At 38.6% G+C, this 26,249-nt stretch overlaps 1 protein-coding gene across 1 annotated transcript in view; it reads right to left on the bottom strand.

Annotated features, from left to right (window-relative positions):
• The window catches only part of PARD3B (par-3 family cell polarity regulator beta), a 1,003,697-nt gene that overhangs the window by 388,136 nt on the left and 589,312 nt on the right, over positions 1 to 26,249 (bottom strand). The window contains exons 12-14 of the mRNA XM_042995147.1: positions 14,059 to 14,229; positions 9,696 to 9,828; positions 1,565 to 1,664 (exon numbers count right to left, since the gene is read on the bottom strand). Coding sequence (XP_042851081.1) covers positions 1,565 to 1,664; positions 9,696 to 9,828; positions 14,059 to 14,229 — 404 coding nt within the window. The remainder of the gene's footprint in view (positions 1 to 1,564; positions 1,665 to 9,695; positions 9,829 to 14,058; positions 14,230 to 26,249) is intronic.

The raw sequence follows: 26,249 nt of genomic DNA, 5'->3' as shown, positions 1-26,249 counted from the left end.
TGGCTTCCAATGGATATTAACCTTTCTCCATTTACCTAATACGTGTACACAACTAAGACCCAGGTCTTACCATGCTGTCTACTGAAACCTTGCAACAAGGTTTTACTATCTGACGAACGTATCTGCACTCCTTACCCTTGCACTCTGGGCTCCATCATCTGGCCAGTCAGCCGGGATACAAGATGCACAAACCAACTTACTTTCCCAGTTTCCATGCTGTTCCTTTTACCCTTTCCTCTCTCCGAAAGTCACCTCCTTCCTGGGCTTTTCTCCTGTCCGCCTCCAATTCATACTTTAAGGTTTAGCTGAAATGCCATTTTTCCCATAACACTTTCCCCTGATTCCTGTCTTCTGCCTTGGATGTCCAGAGCACTTTATACCTTCTGGTAAATATCCCTTTGTACCTTGTGCACTAGTTGTCAATTTTCCCTACTGGCCTACCATCTTCTTGAGGGTAGGTTTTATATCTGATTCATCTTTGCTTTATCCCAACAGTTTTTCACATACACGCAGGATAAACAGTAAAGGAGAATGAAAGAAATTATGTTTTTAATGTATTTTCTAATGACAGAAAACTGTCACTTTTGATTCAGGGTTGAGGCAGGCAATGGAAGTGAACGAACACAATTAAATATGTCCAGATTTTCTTCCAAGAAACCCCTAGAAAACTGATCTAGAACGTTACTGTTGGTGAAATTGTATTTGAGTAAGACAGCTGACTTCAAAAACATAGGAATCAGAGATAGCTAAATATAGGTAAGCTTCCAGCTAACAGAGTTAGCTATACTCTTTTTGTGTTGCTTTATTTTTAGCAGATCGTAATAAAAAGCATAATAGGAATGACACCAGCATTGCTGCAAGAAAAATGAAAAAATTTCACAGGATTATCAAGGGACATAGAATGGAATAAAATACACAATTTTTAACAGCCATAATAAATACAGAAAATGGCAAAGGGACAAGTTAATGATTTTTAAAACTCATCAGAAGAACAAAATCTATGAATTCCACTAGTCAGACGGTGTGCAGACTTACTAAATCTCTCTCTCTCATGCTTGTGAGATCCTAAAAATTATTGATTTTTTGGTTTCTATTACAGAGTGGATATAATATTGGGTACTCTTTTCAATATTTTAGATTATATATGGTGTTGCTTTAATTTTTAGATTCCATTAACTTTCTTGGAACATTTATTTTTAAAATACCTTTAGGGTTCACCAATTACAAGTGAAGAAAAAAACAAAAACTAAGCTTTATGTCCTCTCAGTTTTTGTTTTATACCTTCCCATATAACCTTTTGAGCTCTCTGGTTTTTCAACATGATAAAAGAAAGTTCTACAATTTCCTTAAATATTTTATAATATATGACGAATTTTAAATTCCAGGAAGCAACATATGAATACTCTAAGCTATTAATTTCAGCTATGAGAAGCTTTCACTGAAAAGGAATTACAGATCCTATGAGATTTCCATTCTGGAAAGAAATAGAGTTAAAATAGGGTGGCTGGGTTTTCGCAGAAACACCGTAACGAGGAACATTTACGATATATCATGTTATCAATACCTGTGGCTGTAATCTTCAGTGCCCAATTCCAGAACGGGATGTGGTGGTGGAGAAGGTGGTACTTCAGCCTCGGCCCATCCGTCACTGGGAAGCAATAGTTCTAAAAAACAATGAACCAATGAAGCTGTAAGCTCGAGGCAGAACTGTTCAGTGCCTGGTTTTGTTTCAGTCCACCTCACAGATGCAATTTTCGCCAACACATAAACCAACCTTGAAATAAATAAGTCCTCCTACAGAAGTGAAGGATTTGTACGAGAGCTCATGCAGCCTGTGTGAGGAAATCTAAGCCTGCTAATGGGTGTTCACGCTGGTGACCTGCTGGCAACCCGTGGCAAGTCAAGACCGTGCATCTTGAATATCTTTTCCCACCTAGAAAAGGCTGACAGTCGCTCATGACTGGTGTTCTGTGGAAGATTAACAAAGCCATCTCTTTCGTGCCTTAATGGTTTTGTAAACAAGACTCTCTAGTGAATACTCTGGATCATATGGAGATTTAGTTATTGGCCTTAGTGACAAAACGTACTTAAAAAAGACACGAGATACTGTACATCTACTCACCCTTTAGAGATGGTAGAGGGGTAAAAATACTATTTTTGCATCTGTGCCACAATGGAAATACATGGGTTTGAGGCCTTGGAGGCAAAAGACTAGGGTCAGACCTGGTTTTCTCTCCTACTCAAGATGCATACTTTTCTAATCTATTCTACTCTAGAAAAATTAGACCTGTATCCTGAATATGACTACAACTAATAACAAGCAAGGTTGTTGGGACCCTACTGTGTACTAGACATCATGCTAAGTATTATGTTCATTATGTCATTTAATCCTGTCATTATTACCAACATCAACTCATGTGTGAAAAGCATGATAGAGTGTCCTGGGCAAGCAAAAAAGCTATGCAGCAAGGCCACCATATTTCCGGTCATGGCTTCCACAACTGCGTGAACTTGGCCCAACCACTCAACTTCTCTAAGCCCCAGTTTTTTAAATCTATAAAGTGGGGATAAGAATAGCTTCATTAGAGGAGTATAAGGATTGTATAAGACGGTGCATATTCAAATAGATTTATAAATGCAAAGTGCTAATAAGCAACAAAAAGATTATTATTCTATACATTCTAAACTCTACTGCATATCTATTACAGTGAGATTTAGTAAAAGGCGGAACCCTGTTGGTCCTTGATTGCTAGAACCAGAGAAGAGTGTCTCTATCCCTACGAAAGGCTGCTGGTAACAGAACCTGCCTGACTTGCCCACATGCCAGATGTGATGGTTACTTTCGTATGTTAACTTGACTGGTGACTGGGTCCAGGGTACCCAGATATCTAATCATACATTATTCTGGGTATTTCTGGGAGGTTGTTTTGGGGTGAGATTAACATTTAAATCAGCAGGCAGAGTAAAGTAGAGGGTCCCCCCTAATGTGGGTGAAACTCATCCAATCAGCTGAAGGTCTGGATAGAACCAAAATGCTAACTCTCCTCCTCTGAGGAGACAATTCTTCCTGCCTGACTCTTTTCAAACTGAGACACTGGCATTTTCTTGCCCTTGGACCCAAAACCAATCACTGACTCTTCCTGGGTCTTGAGTCTGCTGGCTTTTAGATCGTGACTATGCTGTTGTCTCTCTTTGGTCTCTAGATTGCCTATTCACCTTACAAATGTTGGGGCTTGCCTGGCTCCATAATCATGAGCCAATCCTTTGTAATCAATCTCATTATATTAGTTATTACATATTACTATGTATATTATATATGTTACATGTATTACTGCATACCATTATATGTTATATATGTTTTACATTGTGTTATATGTTATTGTATTATATATCTGTATACATGCATATACATCTCATTGGTTCTGTTTCTAAGGAACACCTGCTCCAAACTCTGCCCCAGGGACTAGTATAAAATGGAGGTAATTCTAGCAGTGCTGGCATGTGCCTGGGTAGGAGGCTTAAAGCAGGAGATCTTACAGGCAGGGTGACCAAAGTATAGAAGCATGGTGAGCACAGGCAGCCATCACTGTCCCCCTGTACTGCTCTCCACCCAAGTGATCTAGTGATTTGGTAATATGGCAGGAGTCAGGCAGCCAGAGGCTTGCTGACAGGAACAGAAGAAATACACTGTAAATTGGGGACAAGGGACACATTGGGACATTTTCCACAGGCTGTAATCTCTCTACCCTCAACTTCCCACCCCGTCTTTCACACCGGTGATAAATATTGCTGTGATCATGTAACTTGCCCTCTCAGAAACCTCTCAGTTGCACACAGTAGCCTAGAGAAGGTCTGTGCCCTTTGCGGGCAATTTCATTTCCTATTACACATTAGCCACCCAAGACTACTTACTGTTCCCCAACCACAACCTGGGCTTTCCTGCCTCAGTGTGTTTGCTTACATAATTGAAAATCCACTCCCATCCATCAAAGTCCCGCCCTTCTCTCAGGGTCCACCTCAAATATCGTCACCTCTATGAAACTTTTACTATTTCTCTGGGATCTGTCAATACTTTTAGAATAATGACAGAGAATACTCGTGCTCACTGTATCTGTGTGCACATGCAGACCTCATTTCTTTCTTCCTGCACATGCAGACCTCATTTTCCAGCTTCTTTGTACCTAGACTAGGTCTTTCCAATAGAATGAGAATTGTTCTGGTCATTGTCATCCCCAGTCTCAATGGGTAAGAAGGTGCACTCTCTCCACCTTTCCTGTCTACCAACTGCAAGAAGGAGTGGCTGAGGCTCTAGAAAATGGCCCAGCTGCCAACGGAACGAGCCCAGGACCCTTAGTCACTGCACAGAGTACGGCCTCCATCTTTCTGCCTCACTGGGCTGTGATAAGACAAGAAAAATACTTCCACTGCCTTCATTCACTGACATTGGGTTTTATCTATTATTATTATGGAAATAATTCCACTTATAACATTTATCATAAGCTGATTTTGCAATGAGTTATCGCTCTATCACCTATGTATCTATTTCTCTGACTGGAGAAACTTCCTTGTCCTCTTTCTCCTCTCCTTCATCTTCTTCAGCATTTTCTCTGGCTTCTTCAAGTTTTATTAAAACCATTACCTTTAATTTTTGTTTTATCCACGTGAACAATCTGTGTTTTTTAAAGTAGCTGAGGGTAGAGAGGTAAATACCCTCTTTGTTGACCCTTTATCCTTGGTACATTTTTAAACATATTCAGATGCCAGAAGGAATTTTTTTCCTCTTGGCCCAAACACCTCTATTAACCCTATATCAATGTGAAAGTCTGGTATTATTTTCTCCAAAAAAAAAAAGAAAAAAAGAAAAATTCTCGATTTCATCACACGTACAAAAGGTTAAGTCTTGATGGTCACCCTATTTTTACGCCTGTGAATGTCGCCAGTGCACCCTCTAGTCACCACTTCATTCATGACCCAAGGGCCCTGATTTTAATCATTTTTTATGACTGTTACTTGTTTTACGGAATCAAAAAAGAAGAGTAAAAGAGATTACAACTTTAGACAAGGGTTCAGCAAGCTGTGGCTCTGGTCCAAAACAAGCCTGCCATCTGGTTTTATACATAAAGTTTCATTGAACAGTCATGCTCATTCATTTACGTACTGTCCATGGCTGCCTTTGCACTACAGTGGCAGAGCTGAAGAGGTGAAACAGAGATCTCTAGGCCTGCAAAGCCTAACGTATTTATTATCTGGTCCTTTAAAGTTTGATGATCCTTGCTTTAGATTTCTTTATAATTAAAAAAATTTAAAGCCTATTCTTGAGGGCTGTAACAACATTGTATTCATCTTTGCATCTCTGAGAGTCTATTCTGCAAAATGGAGGTATCCGATAAACATCAGGCAAATTAAAGAGTATAATTCAATTTCTGATCATGACTCCAAAGGTAGTGCCTTATGTACTATAGAGGGGTGGACATATGCTAGTTCCCCAGAGAGGGCACATTAGGAATAATTATACATTATGTGTCTCCTCAAAGGACTTCAGGTAACATGGGCCCAGTGAGAGAGGATACAGAACCAAAGGGCTTGGTTTGGGGTGGGGATGGCATATCTATGGGAGCCTCCATTGGGTCCAGGGCAGACTTGGGGCAATGGGTGACTCACACATGGGACTGGAGTACACTTGAGCTGAAAGGTGAGGGGAGGCAGGAGTAGAGCACAACAGGGGAAACCAGAGCAATGGAAAGAGAGATAATAGCAAACCAGAGGCAAATGGTGCTTATTACTATTACTTGACTACGACTTGGCCAGGGTGAGATCTGCCAGCAAAATGCTTCAGAAAATACAGTGTTGGTAGTTCATGTTCTTTACTATCATTCAAATGCTTAATAGGATTTTGCAGTAGACCCGAGGGACACAGCCCCCATCCTGATTCCCATCTTGGAGGACCACACTTATTCTAGTGCAGCCATTGCTAGCAATTCTCAAACACAAATGTGAATTTTCCGATGTTACGATTTCCACAAATGTTAGTTCTAAAAATGCCTTTTCCATGTAACAGCTTGACAGGAATATGTATATATATAAAAAAATAACCGTGGAACTGTGGGTGGTATGTACTATTATTACAAAAATAGATGGAACACACATATCAACATTGGATTTTTAAATATACAAAGGAAAGGAAAAAGGGAAGAAAAAAGTTAATGTTTTGGCTGTAACAGTTCCTTTCCTCACTAGACATTACACTTTGTCAACTCAATCTTGTTTTTCTAAAGCGGCTCCTTAAAACACTTGGTAGGGTTGAGTCAACATTCACTCAGGTTTCATGAGCCTTCGTGGCCTACTGCTACCTCACATGCATCTGAAATTCAGAAACTCTCAATGGTTCTCAAAATTTTAATTTTTTTCATATTACAAAGAGATGATGATTATATTATTCTATAGCATCATGTTTATAAATTCTAATATATCGATATATCTATATATAGATATATAGATATAACTGATATATATATCAATAGGCTTATATATGTATAGATATATAGATATAGGCTTATATAATATCTATATAGATATAATTTATATATATATGTGTGTGTGTGTGTGTGTATATATATATATATATATATATATATATATATATATATATCAATAGGCTTACATAAAGAGAATTTCATCTACTGGCCTCTTACAACTAAAATGTAATGAGTCAATGCCTTGATTGGCCTAACTCTTTAACCGAGTATTGTATAACAGATCCACACGGAAATAACAATAGGCTTTTGCTGCTTTAAAAAAATAATATTCATTGCAGTCACTTCTTGAAAGAACTGAATTTTTTTTTGTCACCTTGGAAAACTGACATGGGGGAAGGAAGTGGAGTAGGAACCTTGTAGATAGTTGACCTGTGTGGTTTTTCACTGGTGTAATAAGGTGTTCCACCTGGAAGCATGTCTCAAAAGGAAGAGAACAGGGACTCCCAGTAATTGTCTATGGCTATGTGTACCCAAAGGACTCTAATGGTTCAGTGGAAATACAAACTCAAAACATTCTATTGAAGTTTCAAAGTATTACGCCATTTTATTGTTAGCAAGTTCTTTGATTAGACTTTATTACTTAAGTCTTTTTTATTTTTTCTGGGAGCGCCTGGGTGGCTCAGTCAGTTAAGCATCCGACTTTGGCTCAGGTCATGATCTCACAGTCTGTGAGTTTGAGCCCCGCGTCGGGCTCTGTGCTGACAACTCAGAGCCTGGAGCCTGCTTCAGATTCTGTGTCCCTTCTCTCTCTGCTCCTCCCCTGCTCACGCTCTGTCTCTGTCTCTCTCTTTCAAAAATAAACATTAAAAATTTTATCTTAAATAATTAAATATATATTTTTTCTGGGTGTATACTTACACTTAACTAGTTCTATAGTTTCATTATTTTGGCCTTTGCTACCCTTTCTGGAGGTACTATCCCATTTCCCTGGGTATCCTGATGTCCTCTAAAAATACTCTGCATAATTATCACTTCAGCATCAATATTTTATAGCTATTAAAAATGAGGGGTGCCTGGCTGGCTTAGCTGGTAGAGCATGAGACTCTTGTTCTTCAGGTTGTGGGTTCAAGCCCTGTGCTGGGTGTACAGATTACTTATAATAAAATCTTGAAAAAAATGAAACACGATGGGAGATAATGTGCCAATATTCCTTTGGATGTCAGTGGTATAATTAGGAATAAAACTCTGAACTTGGATTATCACTTATCACGTGTTGCTTGAGAATTAAATGCCAATCAAATTATGTAAAGGCTAGATATTTTAATACAGATGGTAATGTTCTTGATCATTACATGGGCATGATAGAGAGAAAGCTGTGCTAGTCTGTGTAAAACTTGTTGTTCCTTCCCCAGATTCTCCTGCTACTGTGATTTAAGGTCTCAGGAAGAAATCTCGCTTTGTCAAAACAAATTTTAATTTCTTAAAGAAGATGAGAAAAGACATACTGAGTATTTCTTTATCTGAAACAAAGTCAAGTGAGCTTTTAATGGACATTCTTGGTATCAGGTGAAAGGACTTCAACAATTTCAAGAGACCAATGTAAGACAGGGTCCGTGCTGGGGTTTAGGGAATGAGCTTGAATCAGAGAGATAAGGGATGAATCCAGGATCTGCATGGATCAAGTATGTAGTCTTGGGTAAACTGTTCACTCTCGATTTCTTCATCTGTAAAGTGAGTGTAATTATAATAACAGTATTACCCACTTCTAGTGGGTATGTAAATTGCTTAACACAGAATCTAACAGACAGTAAACACTTAACAAATGGTCACAGCTGTAGCTGCTACTCTCACTAAAACAGAGGGAATCAGAGGAAAAACCAACGTCCTATTCTGATGAAAAAATTCTAGAGGAATCTGACATGTACAAGCCTGTCCTGATGGAGTTCTCAGAGTTTAGATATTCTTCTCATGTAGTTAAATTTGGATGACATCTTAGATGTAAATAAGGGATCGATTATACAAACAGTACCTCCGTTCGATAGATTACTATGCAACCACTGAATGTGATGCTGTAAAATATTCAACGACAGAGCAAGATGATCATAATGTGTTATTAATCAAAAGAGCAATTCCCTAAACATTATATATAGTATATATCATTTTCATCTTATTTTATATATGCATATTTGCATGAAGAATTGAAATATAGATGCAAAAATGTTATCGATTAGTATCTCTGATAGTTAGAAGTATGAGTAATATTAAATTTTCCTTTTACTGCTTTTCCCTAAATTTTCTGTAATGAATATGTATTGCCTTTGCAATACAAAAACTTAATGTTATTAGAAAGAAAGGAGATGCAGGGAAATTAAAAAAAAAATTTATTTTCTTGGTGACCTGAAGTACAATTTTTTAAAAACAAAGAAAGTCCAGGGACGCCTAGGAGGCTCAGCAGGTTGAGTCTGACTCTTGATTTTGGCTCAAGTCATGATCTCACTGTTGTGAGATCAAGCCCCAAGACCGGGCTCTGCGTGGGGTGTGAAGCCTACTTAAGATATTCTCTCTTGCTCTCGTCTCTCTCTGCACCTCCCCCACTCACATGCACGCGCACACACACAGTCTCTCTCTCTCCTTCTCACCCTCACACCAAAAAAACAAAGTCCAAATGTTTTATATCTAGAGGTCTACTCGTAGAGCATAATAAGGGAAAGACAACATAGGGAGGGAATAATAAGAACATTCTAACTGTTAACAAAAAGATCTCGGTTATGGTATTTACCACACTCTTCCTAGAGTCAAGCATAAATCTGTGAATCATGATATGACCATTTTATGGTTTAATACTTGTCCATACATTTTTTTTTAAGTCTAATAGTTATCTACATTAGATAACTTCTTATATTACAAGATTGTTGAAACAAAATAACACTTTGCCATTTCTTTTTCTCCAGGCATGGTTTGTTTTATACAGAATCCTCCATGTTTGGGGCAGCAAGCACAGAAACTGTCATTTAGACTGGAGGCAATGCCAGGAATCTGCTTCACAACTTCTGAGTCAGCTTTCCCACCCATCACCTCTCAGTGCTCATGACTCAGGGTAACAAAGTCTGCGCTTAGTCCAATTAACTCCCCTTTGTTCTTTTTTTTTCTTTTAATAAAAAAGATAGTCTTGTATTTTCTCACACTGTTTGTAGCAGACGGAAATGGACAGACTCTTACCTTTCTGTTTGTCTTGTGAACTGTAAGTGCCAAATGGATGCAATGGACTATTATCATTTCTCCTGGAGGCGTTTATAGCGTTTGGACAATTCTCAAAGCATGGCTTAGAAAATGCCCCACATTCTGTAGGCTCCTAAGGGATGAAAATACAAATTGTATTTGCTTTTGAAATGCGTTCTAACTTGGTCAATGAAAGCGAGGTAGAATGATCAGTTCATGAACCATGCTCCAAAAGTCTACCGCACAGAAATTCTCGACTGAAAATTCAAAATGGCCCTATCGGTTAATAAAACATCTTTGAATATGAAATAAAAAAAAATACTGACAATGTGGTGCTAAGGATTAGGAGTACTCGTAGCCAACACAAAAGAGGATTAACTTGATTATTCTTTCCCCCCACTTACAACTGGCTTCTTTCAAATTTTCCTCCATCTGGGACCACAGCTCGTGGCAACAATACAGCTCATGCCAAGGGTGTTTTTCTGCCAACCAGCTGGTTCCTCGCTCTCTCCCTCAGTGACTAAGTGCATATGCTCTAGGACAAGTCAGAACCTAAGCAGGTTTGTCACTGAAATGCCATGAGTGTGTCCCACTGCGATACTAGGTCTTTAGGCCAGGAGCTAAAACAAACCCTGTGACAATGCCAGACAGTGGTTCTCCTGAGCTTCCCCCCCACCCCCCGCCCCGGTTTTTGATATTTTTCCCTCCAATTTTGATTTTGACGGCCTGCAAACAAATTCACAGTGTCTTCAAAATGGCCACAGTAACACCCCCACAAGCCATGTTACACAGGTGTGAAGAGGCAGTAGAAAGGGGCCAGGTGTAGACAGCCCTAGCTGTTTGTTCAAAAGGACTGAGGCACAGAGAACTGGGTTCTGCTGTGGCTCATATTATGTGCCTTCCTAACACAAGGAAGTCATGCGGAAGCCATCTCATGGTTGTGCCTTTGACTGTCTGTGAGAAGATCTCACCCAAACAGAAACACGGGTCTGATGCCGCCCCCCCACCCCCCCCACCCCCCAGAGCTCTTTCCTTCTGAGCAAAGCATCTGGTCCAAGCAATTTGATTATACTTTCCTCTTAGTTACAAACATTCAGTATCCTAAACAAAATATTTAAAACATTCAATTTATGCATTCTTAATAATTAAAATGTTTTCAGCTGCTGAAGCCCTGTTAGCTCTTTGTCAAGGCTCAGAACCTTTTTCCCACAGCCAGGGTTACCCTCTGCCTCTGTACTGCTAGTCAAACCAAACTCCTCCTAAATTAAAGCTGGAGCCCGGGCAGGCAGGAGGGCCAGGGCTCACTTTGCACAGCCTTGTGCTTTAACAACAACAACAAAAATTCTGCTTTCCCAGCTCTTTGATAAATGACACAATCGATATCCCAACAACTGATCAGTAACCAGCCTAATTAAAATATTCAGCCTGTAAAATAGAGCTGTCGTGGAGCCCTCCATTAGTGTCCCAGCCAATAAAAAATATAATGGATTTTTAAACATATTCTCCTTCTACCAAGATGAGCTTGGAGCGGGGAGGGAAATGTTTTGGGGAAGAGGAAAAAAAACAGGTCATAACCCATTTTTTAATACCAAGTCTCTAGGCTCAAATAGAATTACAATTGAACCTCAAGCTCATCCTTTGAAAAACATGTTTCTGTTTCAAATGATTTTGATCCAATCAAGGACTCATTATGTATTCTTCACGAGGCCCTCATCAAAACTGTTTACGTATCTTGTACATCTGGGTAATGTGGGAAAATACTCCAACAACTATATATTTTGACTTTTCTTAAGTAGCTTCTTCATTTTTTTTTATATCAATATAATGTTCAAGTAACCATTTTGGTAATCTTGCCAAATCTAACTAATTGATTTGCCTGCACGTATGAGCGGTGCTGAGACCTTTTTCTAGGTTGTGGTGCTTTTATTGTGCCTGAGGGTGACTGCTGGTCCACAGGAGAAGACACCAAAAACACGAGTGCACAACATACGCTGTGACACAGTAAAACACAGAGCTGGTAGGTCAAATAGCTGCAGACTTTTTTTTTTTTTTTCCAATTTAATAAAGATTAGTTGTACATTAGAGGCTGCTGTCTTTATAAGAAAAAATGCTCTTTAATCTTCATGGGTACCACAGAGATTCTCGGTAGCTGAGAGCATCAAGTGCCTGTCTGTTCCCCATGGAAAGCATATAAATATTAGGGAAACTAAAAAGGGATCTTGTTTAAATGTCCTCGTAAAAATTTCTTTTTGTCCCATTTCTTAATTCCCAATTAATTTCCTAGTGAACTTATTAATAAGACACTTCTGAGGATGGGCAACAAACTAAAAGTTTAGTTCTTTCTTCTGATGGAATAATTGTCAACCCACCCCAGAGCTCGAGAATCAACATGGAAATACCTGCCGTAAAGGAGAATGCAAATGCTAAAATGACTCAACTAGATGAGCCAAACTATAGAACGCTCACCCACTAGGCAAACACCTGTTTTAGAGAAACACATGGAATGAGGGAAGGTGAGAGGTGGGGGACACAACTTCTAACAACTGTATTCATTTTTTCTTTTCTTTTTTCCTTAACTTTTGGTTGTTTGTACAGGTATGGTACTCTACAGCAGCACCTTCCAGACTTTTCTCTTACTTGAAATATCTTTGTTCCAAGAAATCTTAAGGAAGACGTAATACACAAATACACAGAAGGGGTGGCTTAGGGGCCCACAGACCATCCTTCAGACCCATCCCCAACAACTGGTACCATGAATCCCAAGGCTCCAGAATAAGAATCACATTAAACCAGAAAGGAGCCAATTCCATCACGGATGGAAGCAAAAGATAAGGGTTTTATAACTATGTACATAAGTAAAATCCATTAAATATTCATGGAAGCCTCTCTGTCACTTAGGCAGATACAAATGTTGAAAACGAGTTGGCTCATTATATATAGTCTCCAGTAATTGGCCAATTTACATTTATTTAACATTTACAAGGTTATGTACCGAAGAGTAAAAAGGTACAGTTACTCTCTTCCGGTAGCTGATAATATAACAAAGTGAGATATAGTTTACAAGTTTACTACTTCAGCTGACCCCCTCAGATACAGTAGGTCTCAGATGCATCTTTTATGCATTCATTAAACGATATTTATTAAGTGTCTACTGTGTGCTGGGAAATGAGGATACATTAAGGGACACAATAGACAACAGTATCTGTCATCTGTAAGCACTCAGCACTCAACTATGTATGTCTTCACATCACCAGAAAATGGACAACCTGGGATTTTTACTCAAGTGATCCACAACTTTAGAGCCTAAGCTTTTAACTGCTATGAGCTTCAACTACCTTTCACTATGGCTTAATTTGAAAAATCCTTTTTTTTATTTTTAAGTTTAACTTATTATTAAAACTAATATTTTAAATGAGTGTGTTGTTAACAGTATTCTATGTTAACTTTGCATATGTACCGGATTACACAAATATTACTTGTCCTCAGAGAATATTTGTGTGATATGCTTATGTTTTTCTTAACTCAACTATGATCAACTGTTTTCTCCTTATCTTTTCTTAAAATATATTTCAGGAGTATTTAATAATTTTTTTTATATATTAGAGAAAATAATGTTTTAGGAATATTTTATATTTATTATAAATATACTAACATAATTGTATAATTTAATAATTGTATAATACATAGATATTATAATTGTATGTAAGTGAAATGTTTAGGGGTACTGGCATTTGAGAATATTTTATGGTTACGCTTCACGTCTAGGTAAAAATATTTTTATATTAAAAAATCCATAGAAAAATCAGATAAAATATTGCAAAAATCCTTATTAAATTAAAAACATTTATTCAATACCACGAAGCAAGCAGCTTGCTTAACAGCTTAAGTTTTAAATTAGTTAAGTCCCAGGTCTATATTATCCATGTGCACATTATGGGGGAAAATATACAGAGCTGAGTGCATTACAACAATCTTCATATTAAGCACTATATATATCTGATCAAGAACTTTCTAAAGTATAGACACTATCGGCACATCAATCAAAAAGTATATAAAGATGTTATATAGTTTAACAGTTTATTATATGAATAAAGCCTTGTTCATAAAGTCCAAATCTCTAGAAATTTCTGGGGGAAAATCTAGAAAATATGGACCTGTTACATTTGATAAATTACTTACCTTGTATGAACATTTTTATACCTTCTACTTATACCTATAATATATAACCACACGTAAATCCATCAGATCCCTTCGGGGGCAGGTTTTTCCAATTTCAGAATCAGTATGATACTAGTGATGGAAGTTTGCATACCCTAGGGGGCCATTTGGGCAATCTGCAGAGGGAACCAAAGACATGCATCACCTCCATTGGTCTCTCTGGCCTCCGCAGAATCACCAATTGGATCATCCCTCGAATGTTTCCCTCCATGGACATTGATCGCCTCAGTGTCTCCATAGCTTCGTGGTTGGATTTTCCCAAAAGAGATTCCCCATTAACGGCAATCAGCTGGTCATTCATCCGCAGACGACCATCCTAGGACAGAGGAAAGAAAAACAGTGTTAAACAGAGAAAGGTATGGTGATGATGTATGGCTATTTCAGGAAAAGTTCACATTTAAAAAGAAAAAAAAAAAAAGAAAAAAAAACCCAGCCATTAGGAATGATTTATTTTCTATGGCAGAAAAAGGTTCTGGAGCTTATCAAATAGTCACGAATACTAACAATAATGAACTGTGTGAAAGTGTTTTTTAGAAATCTCAGAGTCCCAAGCTGCAATAATTTAGACATTTGTATAATGTTTCTTACCTAAATCTTTGGCAAGCATGCTAACCTAGCCCAATTCTGCCATTTTCTCTGGCAGGGACCATATTGGCTCAAAGAAAGGGGATTTGGAAGCAGAAGGAAGTGGTCACATCACTAGAAACAAGGGTTTGCATTTTCAGGCACGGAGAGACATCATGCTTAAATGTTGTGTGCTTGACAGCCATAATGCGTCTCCCAGATATTACTGCTAACTCTGTTGAATGGTGCTGGAAACAAAACAAAACAAAACAAAACAAAACAAAACAAAACAAAAACTCATGTTATTTTCTCTAATACAACCAAAAAGTTGCTAGTCTGCTAGTCTGCAGAAGAACACAGAGGTGTGCAGAGAAGGGCCAATGTGCACTGATGTCTTCTGGCAAAAAAGCATGACAAAGGAGACTGTCAAGCTTTCTGCACACAGGCTCTGACTGATTACTGCTTTTACCCAGAATCTTCAGGAAACCGGATTCTGCAAAGTGCACAGAACCTCAACATGTGGACAGGCAGCCCAGACTCTAGTTTACATCACGTCTAGGTACTGGTCATCTGCAACCAGAAGCATCTCACAAGCTAGGGATGCCAATGGTAGCTAGCAAACTGGGATGGCACTGTGTGCTTTCTCTATCTAAGATAAATGATTGGTAATTTCACTAATGGTGGCAGGTCTGCGGCCAAAAGAACTTAAGGGGACCACAGTGCATCTCCCCAACAGGCAGCTTCAAGGGAAAAACACTCAAAATACAGAGAGTCTGTATAGGGACATGCCTTATACCTGTTTCACACTAGGGAAGAAAGTTCTCACTATGAGGCACAGGTGCAATTTTAGTAATTTTATGATGTTGTTGTTGCTAATAAACTTAACAGAAGTACCAGTAGCTACAGTTGCCCTTCCTGGAGAATTTTTCCATAAATTATCTCTAGAAGTCAAAGAACTCAAGAAGTAGATTAACATTTTACTTTGCATTTTTCAGATAAGGAAACTGAAAGAGGGAAGGGCTGCAACTTGCCCAAGTCACAAAAGCAAGTCAGAGACAAAGTGACCCAAATTCTGGTTTTATGCACCTTGGCTCTTTGGTCTCTCTACCAGGCTCCTCTTTGTTACTTGATCTCTAGACTACAGTTGTAGGACACGAAAATAGGAAAGGAAAATACTAAAGAGTTTTGTTGGTAGTAAGTATCTGAGATCCATGTTCAAATTTAACAGAATAAAATACAAAAAAGAAAACTTTCCTAAGAAATGAGAAAAGCAGGCATACAATGGACAATCGGACCAACTGTGCAACTTTGGGAGAGAAATCGTGTGGACAAGTTGATAAACTTTGACTAACTCGGTAGCATATGGTCCGTGGAGGTTCTTCTGCAGACAGTGCGGGGAAAGGGTGAGCAGGGAAGGCTGCTCTGGAGAGCTAATGCCCTGGAGATGCGCTGCCCGTGACGCCTGGTGGAGAGGGCGCTGACCGTGCAGGATCATGGAGGCCACCCAAAGGAGCACATGCTCCTGAACGAAGAAACGGAGATGGCAGGGCAACAGGATTGATCAAGAAGGGCATACAATCAGAGCTGTACAATGTCTGAGTGGACTGCCTCAGCGTAACGGCCCCTCCCTTCCTCTTGTTTTCCCATTCCACTTAACCTTTACCCTAATTTGGAGCAAATCTGGAAATGAGATTTACAGGAAAGGCCAAACAAGAAAGAAATCTCTTCATTTCTGTTATCTAATTTTGAGGGAGGCACATAAAAAATGAGGTTAAGGTTACACGAAACAGGGTAAAACAAAAACAACCGTAATGGTTTAGTCATGTGAAGTGAGACATAACATGAGAAATCCTTTGGTCCTGTCTTGGCATTTAGTGGAAGGAAGGCTATTGGGTTGAAGCTTGAGGAGGATGGGAGGGTCACTAAAAATTGGATGAATGATTTTTAAAGAGGAGGAGGAAATAGAGGAATTAGACCAAGATCCCAGCTCTGTCAACAGGAAATGAGGTCTACTAGGTGTTGGATTTGTAGAGGCTTAGTCTTGGCAGGACACCTCGTCCTCTACAACATGAAGAAAGATAAGTATTGAAACTTTATGGGTATCTCTAGAGTGGAGGAAATAAAATCTGAGTGAGACTCCACCTGTTAACTCCTATGAACCTTGTCTGTGAAGTACAAGGCAAGGTCTGAGTGAAGATGTAAACAGAGAGAAGGAGACGTAAAGCCTTTTTTTTTCTTTCTAAAATAATCTCTCACCAATAGGTACTAAGCACAAACTTTCATTTTCAGCTACAATCCAAGTCTCAAGCATATAGAACTACATTGAAGGAGAGCATGTTTGCTATATTCAGTCCAAAACAAAAAGGCAGGTTAGGTCACCCCAGGGCAGCTGGGATTTTTTTTTTTTAGAAGACATCCACATTTATCACAAGCATCACTGGAGAGCTATGGGCATGATAAAAATCCACACACTCTCATTTTCAGGCTTGGCTGGGTCTGTTGCTCTTGGTGTGTACTTTCTCTATCTAAGATAAATGATGGGTAATTTCATTAGTGGTGATCCCAGTAAGTGCCATGTTGTCCTAACATTTAGAATATAATCACAGAATCCAGAGTTGGAAAGGTCCTTAGAGGTCATCTTGTCCAACCTCTTCTGTTTACAGATAAATAATGTGATGCCCAAAGATGATGAGAAACCATTTATTGAACTCCTCTTAAGAGAAGGACTTCCCCATGGGTTAGGACTTGCTTGGCTTAGTTTCGGTCAGAGCTAGAGCAGAAGAGCCCAAATCCTGGCTTCTCAGCATTCTCTATTTCCTAAGCGTCCTCTCTGCTACATTGGTGACAATGACTAGTTCCAAAAGAAATAATGCTTCAAGAAAAAAACTCTCAAAACCAGAGAATACAATATGCCACCAGATGTCTTCCAGAGGAGAATCCTATACAAAATCCAGAGTCATATGGCAGAAGATGTGGGGACTAGTGAGTATGTGCTGGGCAATGGCAGGACAAGGACACAAAGTAGAGGCAGGAGACAAAAATTTGCTCGTGTCTCTACCTCTATGAACATACATGCATCCCCAAGTGCGGTCTTGATCTAAAATGAAAGTGGTTCAATGGAAAACTCCTTAAATACCTCTAACTCAAACTCACTAAATATCCTTCACAATTGTGCATGCCCTTGGGATGCTTTGGAATAGTTTTGACCAAGAAAAGCACTTTTTTAGGTTTTATCTTTTTCTATTAATATTGTGTTTAAGTAAATACTTAGACATGAGAATGCTACCTCTCATCAAATGATTTTATATAAGTGAATTCAACTATCCAGGGCTATGACTCAGTAATTTTAGAATATTTATTTCATTGTAATCTGGGTCATGCTTGCATTTATTAAAGAAAAAAAAAATCCTTTTCTGCTATAGACTAAATGTTTGTGTCCCTTGTCCCCCACCCCTCTTCCAAATATAACGTGAGGTTATTAGGATGAAACCCTCCTGAATGGGGTTAGTGCCCATATGAAATAGCCTGAGAGAGAACTCTCACCCCCTCTGCTGTGTGAGGTACAGCAGGCAGACGGCCATCTATCAACCTGAAGTGGGTTCTCACCAGATACTGAATCTGGGGGCATCTTGATCTTAGACTTCAGTCTCCAGCACTGGGAGAAATAAATTCTGTTTTTCAATAAGTCACTCAGGCTGTGATAGTCTGCTAACGCAGCCCAAACAGACTAAGACACTTTCCTCCCTGTTTTACTGTCATCAGACACCTAACTAACAAGACTCTTCACCTCTGGCAACTATACTCTTTACCTCTTCCCACCCCCCCCCCCCCATAACCAACTCTATCTATCCTCAAGCCAGGAGGGAGTAAAGGAAATTCCCAAAAGAGGAAGAAAAAAAAGGAAGGAGAGCAGTGCAAAGATAAAACGTAACTTCCTTACAATACTTTAGGACAAATAAAAACTGGTACAAGACTAGGTTTTGTCCATGTCCTGGGATGGCTTCAGATCTCATCGGCACTAACTTGGTTCTAACACAACAGGATGAGTGAACCAGGAGACAGGATGTTTGAGTATGACATCCCCCTTTTAGTGAGCACCTAACATAGGCCAGTTCTTGTGCAAATATTTTGTATATGCTCTCTCATTTTTTTCTCACAACAACTTCATGGTAGAAATACTACTGTCTACTATTTAAGAGATATAGAAATGGAGGCTCAAATATAATAAGTGATTTGTCAAAGGTTATTGGCATGGCTAGGTCTCCTCAGGCATGTACCTGTTATGGTATATTGCTTCTAATATCAAAGTTCTAGAGATGATTAAAGACACTACAGTTATTAATGACAATAATTATTTAATGAGCTTTTTTGTGGAGTCATTGTGCTAAACCCATCATGTACAGTAGACAATTTAAGGCTTATAACAATCCTATACATTGGGGACTGTTGCCCTCATTTTATAAAAAAGAAACCAAGAATTGGGTCAGTTAAATGCATTGTTGCAAGTCACATTTCTAAAGCAGATCTGAACCAGGACTGGGTCACTCCGAAGGCCACATTTCCAACTATTTTGCTCCACAGCTACATATTTAGACCAGATAATTCTTTGTAATGTGGGCCGTCAGGTACTTTGTAGTATGTTTCATGTGTCCACTGAAGTACATCTAAGATTTCCAGGGGGTCTAGTGACCTCATATTTCAGCATCTGTCATACTGTGGTGCCTGGGTACTACCTCTACCATGATTACTGGTGACATGGTATGGCTTAATCCACCTCTTTGGGCCAATTTTTGTAAGGCCCCTTTCCTTCTAAAGTTCTAACGGACACAGAGGGGAGAGTAAAGTAAGAAAGCCAAGCGAAGAACTAGCCTCTGCAAAACGTGAGACAGGCATGAGGGAGTGGGCTGGCTTTCTTAGGAGTAGCTGGCTGCAGCCCAAGGCCAGTCCGCATTAGGCCAGGGTGTTGAGAGGATTAATCACGACCAGATGTCGGCTCCTGCCTCTGCATGTTTCTAAGGAGGCCCTCAGTAAAACCTTCTGGGATATTATCAACACTCAGAACCCAAAGCCCAAAGCCTGGCTTCAGACTACAGAGCAGGATTTCCCTGGGGTGTGGTGGGACTCCAGGCCAGATGACACCTGATTGAGGGGAAGGACTATCCTGAACAAATCCTTCACAAGGCCCTAAAATCATTCCATGACAACATCTGCCTACCATATTTCTGAGAAAAAAAAAAAAAAAAAAAAAAAAAAAACAAACAACGTACCTAAAAAACCCCCTTGCATTCCAGATTGAAATCATTTGACTTCATTTAAAAACAACAGCAATGAAAGCAAAAGAATAAATCAAGATTTTTTAAAGTACAGTTTTTAAAACAAAGAAGGGGAATAAAGAAAGTTGCTAAGATTACAAGCATGTAAGCTCTTGTCTTGAAGAGTGCCTACCTACATCCATCAGTGTTTTACATCATCAGTCCAAACACAATTTCAACCAATACAAACAGAGCCAATTCTTCCCAAATAAGAGCTCTCTAAATTTTCCAGGGTCCAGAAGTTGAATTCTGGGGTACACACCATGGTGATTGACCACATCTCAATACTCATGATCCTGTAATGCTCATCTATCATACCTTTATCACGTTCGATATATATTTGCTTATATATTTAACTTATTATGTCACCAGCTTCCTGGATTACGGAATGAGTTGTTTTAAGTTTCCCATCTCCAGTACTATATATTGCAGAACTCACTACAGATGTTCAAGAAGAGCTTGCTAAATTGAGTCACTTGTAAGATCTTTCATTCGCGGGCTCCGGACCTGGGGGAGGTTTCACCTACAATGAGCAAATGGCTTATTCACACACTGGAACTATGAGAGATTCATGAACGCAGGCTGGCCTGAAAATGCTAGCACATGTTCACGTGTACACAGACTTTTAGACTTCTCAAAGCGAAGCCTGATTACTTTTGTGTACTGGCCCAATAGCCACTTCCTCAACTGCTGTACAACTTAAATTTATTCATTTAATTCAATAATTGTTTTAAGAGCCTCACTCCGCCATTACGCAGCAAACTGTCAGAGTCTCAGCAACATACTGTTACTTGTTTGTGGCATTGGAAACCGTTTTTGCCAAAGATAACTGAAGAATATTGTTCAGAGCATCGGAACATACATAACCAAAACATGCTGATATAGGACTTGCAAATGTATTATAATTCTTTCATTTCAAATTCCCAATTGAAAATATGGGGCATGAATATATTGCAATTTATAGACTCCACTACGGTCATTACTGAGCCTTATAATTTCCTCAGCAAGAAAGTTTGAGAAGCACTGACACAGAGTGATCACAAATATCCAGTGGCTTACTATGCAGTAATAGTATTTTGTGCTTATCTGACACTTCTGCTTCCTGTCATTTCAGCTTCCTCTCCATATATTCCTATCTCCTTCCTGATTCTCTGTTTTTGGTTTACTTTGGCCTAGAAAACTGGAAAATAAAAAGCTTATTAAAGCATATGTGTTTTATATGAATTAAGAAGATGCTGCATGAATGCCTTACCAGACTAGAATCTGAGGCCTTTTCAACTCATTGAAAATCATTCTTATTTAATTTTTTAAAAATGAACTCTGCTCTTATTTGTGCTAAAATTGCTTAAAGTCTGGTCACTAGAAGAATGGGTCCAAGGCAAAGTGTCAAGAACAAAGCTTGGACCACATTATGAATGAATATGTATATATATATAATATATTATATATATATATATATAATACGAATATATTATATATATAATATGAATATTATATATATATTATATATATATATAATATGCCCATAATGAAGGCGAAATAGCTTTATAGGTGAAAGGTACTATTTTCAGAGTCAAAGATCATCATCATGGTGTATCAACTTTTGTAGATTGTAATTTCCTTTTTTTTTTAAGTTTATTTATTTATTTTGAGAGAGAGAGAGAGAGAGAGAGAGAGAGAGAGAAGAGGGTCAGAGAGAGGGAGAGAGAGAAAATCCCAAGCAGGCTCCACCATGACCGTGTACTCCCCCCACCCCACCCCTGGATGCAGGGCTCGAACTCTTGAACCTTGAGGTCATGGACCGAGCCGAAAACCAACAGTCACATGGTCAACCAACTGGGCCACCCAGGAGTCCTGACTGCAATTTCCTTTTTGATTAGGACGACCAATTCTTACAATTTTTTTTAAAGCTCACGGAGACAATCATGGGGTTCAAAATACACTTCAAAATGATGTAGGTTTCCAGAATTTTATGTGGCATGGTATGGATTTCTTATTTGAATTTCCATGCATGAAACAAAAATGTGTAAGTGATAAGGATCAGCAAGAAAAGCAATGACTGATGCTGGCATTGTGAGATTTTAAAAAATAATATTCTACTTCATCTTTATAAAATGCTGGCTACTGGAGAAAACCCATAAATGATGAGCCTGACTACCTGCATTAACATATGCCAACAGTTTTGGCTTTTGTAATAAAAGGAAATTGGTGAAAATAATTTGCATTACATAATTGATAACTATTTTTCTCATGTTTCAGTTAATAATTTCCTTTTTTGAGGTAAAATTCTTATTGGGCATATAGCAATTATGAATTTTTTCCAGGCAAAGCTCCTGCAAAAGCTAAGAAGTTGTTTATAAAATGTAGCATATTTTTGTGGTCAGGATGAAATGCCCAAGTTCAGCTTCTAACAGTGGAGGATTTGCAGTGGAGCTACTGACATCCTTGGAGTGTAGGGTCCTCTGGTTGGAGGTAAAAACCTAGAGGACACGGCTCCTGGTCATGATTGTTACGGTTTTCCACCAGCAGAAAACATGATCAATTTTGAGAAAAATGGGTAGTTGAAGCAACCATTTAACATTAGTGTTCTTTCAAAAGCTGTCCCTTTTATCTTCCTTTGAGTTCATTAATTATAGATCCACCACATGATTTATAGATACCAATAGAGATGGAATTGGAAGTGACTCATGCTGGGAACTTCTAGCGGCCTCCTGTTGAGTGGCTTGGATGCTGTTAAATGTTCCATATTACGAAGAAACGTGAAGATTGAGGAACAAGCGCTGTGTTCCCGGAAATTCTACAACTGTGTATATTCTCTCTAAAAATTAATATTTTAGTCCTTTTAAAATAGGGGGATTGCTTGTATTAGCAAAAAAAAAAATTTCTTATACCTCATACCAAACAGTGTAGATCATGAAATTCTGCATTTCTCAGAGGGGGCATTCCAAATTTCCTAAGCACGCCAGAATCAAATTACTTAAATTATGTCTATTTCATATTCTGAGTGCATGCATTTGCAATTAGCTATGTCAGGCATTTTTCTTTCATTTAATTTCATCATCATCAAGTAGTATTTATTAAGCACAAACCTGGCTAATTAATTTTCTAGAGAATAACAGGTATTCTTATATTCATTCTCCCTATTTAAGAGACCTTAAATAATCTGATATGTGACATTTTTTCCCTTAGCAAAAACTGCCTTTAAATTTCAATTTTTACCTTATTATTTCAAGGTTTCATAGGACATATTCTACTCCCAAAGTCTATATATTCAAATAAAAAAATGTCATTCAGAATTAATACAATAGATTCCATGAGAATTTCTTACTACAGCACACTAATATTCTATCTTGATTGTTTTAAAATATCACTATCCTACTCATCTATTTTTCCTAAAAGCAATTCATTTTTAAGGTAGAAAAATAAGAGAAATAAGCAATTTAAATTACTATAATCAATAGTTGCAAAAAAAAAGCATTTTCTCCTTAAAAATTCAGTTAACATAGTTCATGAAAAGCAAAGCAAAAGAAAGCCACTGATCTCAGAATGTTTAGCAAATGAGGATGAGAATACTGAATGTCTTCAAACTGATTAGCAAGACTTTATGTGTGCTTTACTGGAGGAAAGGAAAAGCTAGTTTTTTTATGTGGATTTGGAGAAAGGAGAGTATTTTTCTCAAGGTACCTTTTTTTCTAACTGCAACAAAGACATTACTCCTTTCTTTTCACTTACCAGTAACTATACCATCACATTCACTATAAATTCCAATCACAAGACTAAAATTTTAGAAAAGCACCGTCATGAACATCATAATTCCGCTCAGTTCATGGTTCATAAGAAGTTAACTCATAAACTTATACGAAGTATATTTTGGTTCTGGAAGCAATTACACTGTACTTCAGGGACAAATGCCCAGTAAGAAGGACAGACACTACAAGGAAACTACAAATAGGCAATGTCTGTTATTGTTGAAGCATATTAGCGTTAATACTCAGTCGTATGTGGCTATGAAGGTCAATGGTCACTTTGTATGGTGAAAGGCACAGCTAAAAGTGATGCTTCAGAAGGGTCCACAAAGGACTCCCTGGCCTGAAGCAAATGCTGTGTCTTGACACAAGTGGAGAAGAAGAGTTTCTAGGATTTACTTCTTGATATGCAGACTGGAATTTAAATATTAATGAGATTAAGCATTTGAGTAACTCGAATAGAGTTAAAATATTGTTCAGTGTGCCCTTAGAGTGACAGAAATTCACTTCCAAGAGAGAATCCTAAAGTAGCCGGATACTCTTATTTTCCAACAGAGATTTACATCTCCAAAGACATTTACTTCCTCAATAAGAGAGGAGATGATAGAAATCAGTAGCCTGAGAGGTAAGTTAAAAAAGGAAAAAAAGAAAGAAAAAAGAGGGAGGCCCTCAATTACAGTCACAGTCGTTCTGTGGTTTTGCATCTGGCAAGAAGTAGCCTATCTTTGTTTACACCAACGGAAACCCCCAGGAGAATACAGCATACAGAATCCACAGGAAGAATTTGGTCATACTTTTCAAAGTAGTTTAGTTTTCAAAAATCCACCTTCCCTAAAGGGAAAAACACCTTGAGAACCAATTAGTGGTATGAAGGGCCAGGAGAAAAAGATTGTGCTCTGGCAGAAAGATTATTTTGTTGATTTCAGGTAAAAACCTAGGGCCAGATGCTAAAGTGGATGTTCCCCATGCTTATCTCCCCTTTGCCCCAGGGACACTGCAGTCTGTTACATTTGTATCTTCTGAACAGGGACAGGAACAAAGTCTCAAAACAATTTTTGTAAGACATAATCCTGAATCACAAAACAGGTGGCAATTTTCTGAGGAATAACAGTGGATTATTGGAAGAGCAGAAGAAGATAGAAAAATACTTTCTCCCTCTTTTTCTGGTTAAGCAGATGTCTTGTGAGCAAAGCTTAGTCCTCTACCCTTTACACTGCAAAAAGTAAACAAGACAAATGGATACTAAACATTCACAATAAGGCTAAATTCATGATTGATGCCTCTTACTGTTTAAAATCAGCTATAAATATGCTGTCCAGTGGTTTTTAGTGGTGTGATTGTCTGACTCAGCAGACCAGTGTCAGGAAAGAAATTTACATAAATGGAAAGTGAAATCTTTCTGCAAGAAACAGGACTGTTAGAAACTGCTTAGGTAAGGAGATGCTCACTTACGCAAACATGGATATACATATTAAACCTGCTCTCCAGTATCTGCTTGAGCTTAAGTTATTGCCCATAAAAGAGCTAAGATGTTTGCTTTTAATTTCCAAAAATTCATTTCAGTTCCAATTTTACTTGGAATAGATTCTGCAAATAGAACTGTCATTAGGTATAAGAAGAAGAATATCAATCTCGTATCCACAAACATGACCAAGACTTATTCTTTAAACACAGCACGTGTTTAGATGGCTTGGCTAAGGATGACAAGCATGACACCAGACAACCCCACGGCAATGGCCCTTGATCTCTAGGAATATGGATGGAAGAGCTGAAGGAGGCTTCACTGCACTGTAACGTAGCACAGGATCTGAAGTCAGACTGCCTGAGTTCCAATCTTAGTTTAAGCAATTCCTGGGTATGTGGCCATGGGAGAGTCACTAACCACTGCAGTTTCCCTATGATGGAATGGCATGCTAATAACTCGGGGTAAATATGAAGAATATATGTATCCAGCATATATTAAGCACTAAGCACAATGAATGGGAACTGCTGCTGTTGTTATTATTACCGTTATTTTCCTTTTGCTCCTGGATCTGCGTATCTGAGCCAGATTGGAGAGTGTGACAGACTGAACGACTGACCCCAATTTTTCACCTTTCTCTGTACTCACGTCTTTGCCACAGCCTCGCCATGGGTGGACTGTGTTTCTCTACCCCTTGACCTTGGATTCACCTCTATTACGGCTTTGGTCAGAGGCACATGTGTGCACATCGTGTGTATGTGTGTGAGTGGAGTAACTGCCGGATCAGTGCCCAGAATTTCAAAGGCTTCACTCTTTGCTGCTGGCCCTCTGACGCCTCAGAGCATTGGAAGAATATGCTCCCCCTAGCCTGCTGGCCCAAGAACTGAAATATGAGGAGCCCACTCAGACCTGTGACAGAGACGTACCAGTCTGAATCTGAATCAAAGCCCCTCCAGCTGTCCTGCAGAGCTACGAGGGGCACAAATTGATGTATGTTGTTGATGTATGTTACTTATTGACGTATGTTACTGAAATTCTGTCATTATTTATTATGCAAAAAAACCCCTACTGATCCAAAGAGTACATTAAAAAGTTGTGTACCCACAGTGAATTTATTTCCCAAGGAAAACAGCATTAGCTCAGTGTCTAGGTCTGAAACAAAAGTGGGACGAGAAGTAAGAAAAGACAAATGCTTCACCAAAGCCAGGATTCTAGGACTAGAGATGCTCCTGGAAACTTTGCATAGACCTTC

This window comes from Panthera tigris, chromosome C1 (assembly GCF_018350195.1).
Source record: "Panthera tigris isolate Pti1 chromosome C1, P.tigris_Pti1_mat1.1, whole genome shotgun sequence".
Classification (NCBI taxonomy): domain Eukaryota; kingdom Metazoa; phylum Chordata; class Mammalia; order Carnivora; family Felidae; genus Panthera; species Panthera tigris.
This window is presented reverse-complemented; position numbering and strand designations above follow the sequence as displayed.